The sequence below is a fragment of the Neolamprologus brichardi genome, chromosome 23 (genome assembly GCF_056152115.1).
Source record: "Neolamprologus brichardi isolate AB-2024 chromosome 23, ASM5615211v1, whole genome shotgun sequence".
NCBI classification, from domain to species: Eukaryota; Metazoa; Chordata; class Actinopteri; order Cichliformes; family Cichlidae; genus Neolamprologus; species Neolamprologus brichardi.
The window spans coordinates 20,587,728-20,590,030 of NC_142125.1; the positions used below are offsets into that span (position 1 = coordinate 20,587,728).

Here is a 2,303-nt window from a genome sequence, read left to right on the forward strand (position 1 = left end):
TTGCATTTTGCCATAAGCAAATGAAAACTTTGTTCGGTATTTTCAGTCCAGGAAATTCCAGTGAACCTCCGACAACATGAACCTCTGCAAATAATCTTATGTTTGTGATTGGTTTTGTTTTTTTGCTTTGTTTGTTAGCAGAAAGTATGGATGGCTCTGCATGAACTCTTTACAGGATGAGAGGCCACTCATCTCCCAAACTACACAAGACAATAGACACCCAGGTTAAGTTCATTATGCTCCTCTCCTATATCTCTCCCCCGCCTGCAGAGTGAACTCCTGGAGACCAGAGGACTTCTGCAAGGATGTAACAGCCTCCCCACAAGTTGAAGAGCCCCCCAGTTGGCTCAATGCACCGGAAGCCTCCCACGCCAGGGCTGAGCCCCCATGCACCCACCCGCCCACAACCTCGGCGACACACCAACCAGGACCCAAGCCCCCAAAGCCCAGCCAGAGCCCCAACCCAGAGACAGAGCACCCCCAGAATGCTCGCCCCAGACCCACCCAGGGGCAGCCAATCTACTAGGTCAGTAACCTTTCGTCTGTCAGCTCAGACCCTCCCCCATCCCCGCTGCACGCAGCCATGAGGAAACCATCATCTAAGAGCCACCAGAGCCCGTAACCAGGTCATGACCACAACCCCAGGTTTAGCCTGCCAAGGAAGATGTTTCTAGGGCATCCTCCGACGCCCCAAGCCTGTCCCTACTGTTTCAGTTTTTTGTTTTTTTTTTTACCTCAAACAACTATCAACCTCAGATAAGAAAAATGAAACTAATCTTGATTTTCATCTTTAATGATCCAGAACCAGATATCCTGTAGTGACCAAGTTCATCCATTATTTAAATAAAAGACCCCTGCAGACTACTTAATTGGGTTCTTAATTTGTTTCTTTCTTCTCATTTTTAGAAGATCAGATGAGGTGTCAATGCATACTAATACAGAAATACAGAACGTGAAAATGTTCACAAACAAGCACCAGATATAAGATAAAATGGTCATTCAAGTTTAGATCCACTTCAGAATTCAAAAATCTTGCTTGTTTACTTTCTTATGACGAATTAATCACACTGTATTTGTTAGATACTTGTTGCAATTCTACTCACAAGAGGACAATATAAACATGAATTGACCTAAGCTAAAATACAAATGAAAAGCACGTGTGATTTGTCACATGGCTGCTAAATACTATAGGTTCAGTGAAGGGAAGGGCCGCCTCAATGCAAATATTTTGTGACAAATACGAAAGGCTCACAGCTTTAACAAGTACCATCCCTCCTCTTTTAACCTTTATCATTAGAGCAAAATACTTTAAAACAAGTAAACAATGGATCTATTCTTCATGTGCATCCTGCTGAGCTTCTCTGGAATTTTTACCAAGTATGTTTATATTGAAGATAAAAAGAATTGGCAGGATGCTCTGACACACTGTCGGCAGCAATACACAGACCTGGCTCCTGTCAGTAATGAACAGGATAATCTCAAACTTCAGCAGCTCTCTGGTATTCTCAGTAGTACATCCTGGCCATGTATCTGGATAGGAGCGGAAAGAAATTGCTCCAACAGGGAGCAATGGCTGTGGTCAGGGGGTGGAGTGCTTACCACATGTTTCTGGTCACCAGGTGAGCCTAACGACTGTTTCGGTGTTGAAGACAGTGGCTGTCTGCAGAAAAACGGGTGGAATGATGCAAACACACAGGAACACAAAGCATTCTTCTGCTACCGCGCAGTAGTAGTGGAGGAGCAAAAGACTTGGGAGGAAGCTCTAGAGTACTGCAGGGAGTACCACGATGACCTGGCCAGTGTGGCATCTGAGACCGAGATGCTGCTTATCCAGAGAGAACTGAAAAAACATAACATCGCTGAACATGTCTGGATTGGTTTGCATTTCTTCCCTCTGGTTGGACAGGCAGGCTGGCTGTGGGTGGATAGGCAGGAGATGGACTACGAGGCCTGGGATGAAGGGGGGAAACCAGCATGTCCTGATCCCAGGATGGAGTGTGCAGCCATACAGGTGACAGAAGGGACTGAGGGTGTTTGGGGGGCTCATGACTGTGAAGAGAAACTTAATTTTGTTTGCTACTGAGGAAATATGCTTTGCAAAATCAATTTTAAATATTCATTTTTGTTACTATAGTTGCTTGGTAGTGTCCTTTGTTCATTGTTCATTTTGGTCCTTGATGTGAATTTCTTGTCAGAAGTCTGGTAGCATTGGGGTTCAACTCTGTAAAATGAAATAATAACAATATTTTTTTTAATGTGATGCCGTTTGAGATTATCCTTTTGTTTGCATGCAGAGTGAACCC

The 2,303-nt window shown here is 44.3% G+C and overlaps 1 protein-coding gene across 1 annotated transcript; it reads left to right on the plus strand.

Annotated features, from left to right (window-relative positions):
* Window positions 1-1,324: 1,324 nt before the first annotated feature.
* Window positions 1,325-2,083, plus strand: LOC148096099 (C-type lectin mannose-binding isoform-like). Its single transcript, XM_087836366.1, has one exon. The coding sequence runs from the start codon at window positions 1,325-1,327 to the stop codon at window positions 2,081-2,083; it is 759 nt and encodes a 252-aa protein (XP_087692492.1).
* The last annotated feature ends 220 nt before the right edge of the window (window positions 2,084-2,303 follow it).

What these genes read in the sequence shown, in the direction of transcription:
- LOC148096099 (XM_087836366.1), top strand. Translation starts at nt 1,325, where the DNA reads ATGGATCTATTCTTCATGTGCATCCTGCTGAGCTTCTCTGGAATTTTT.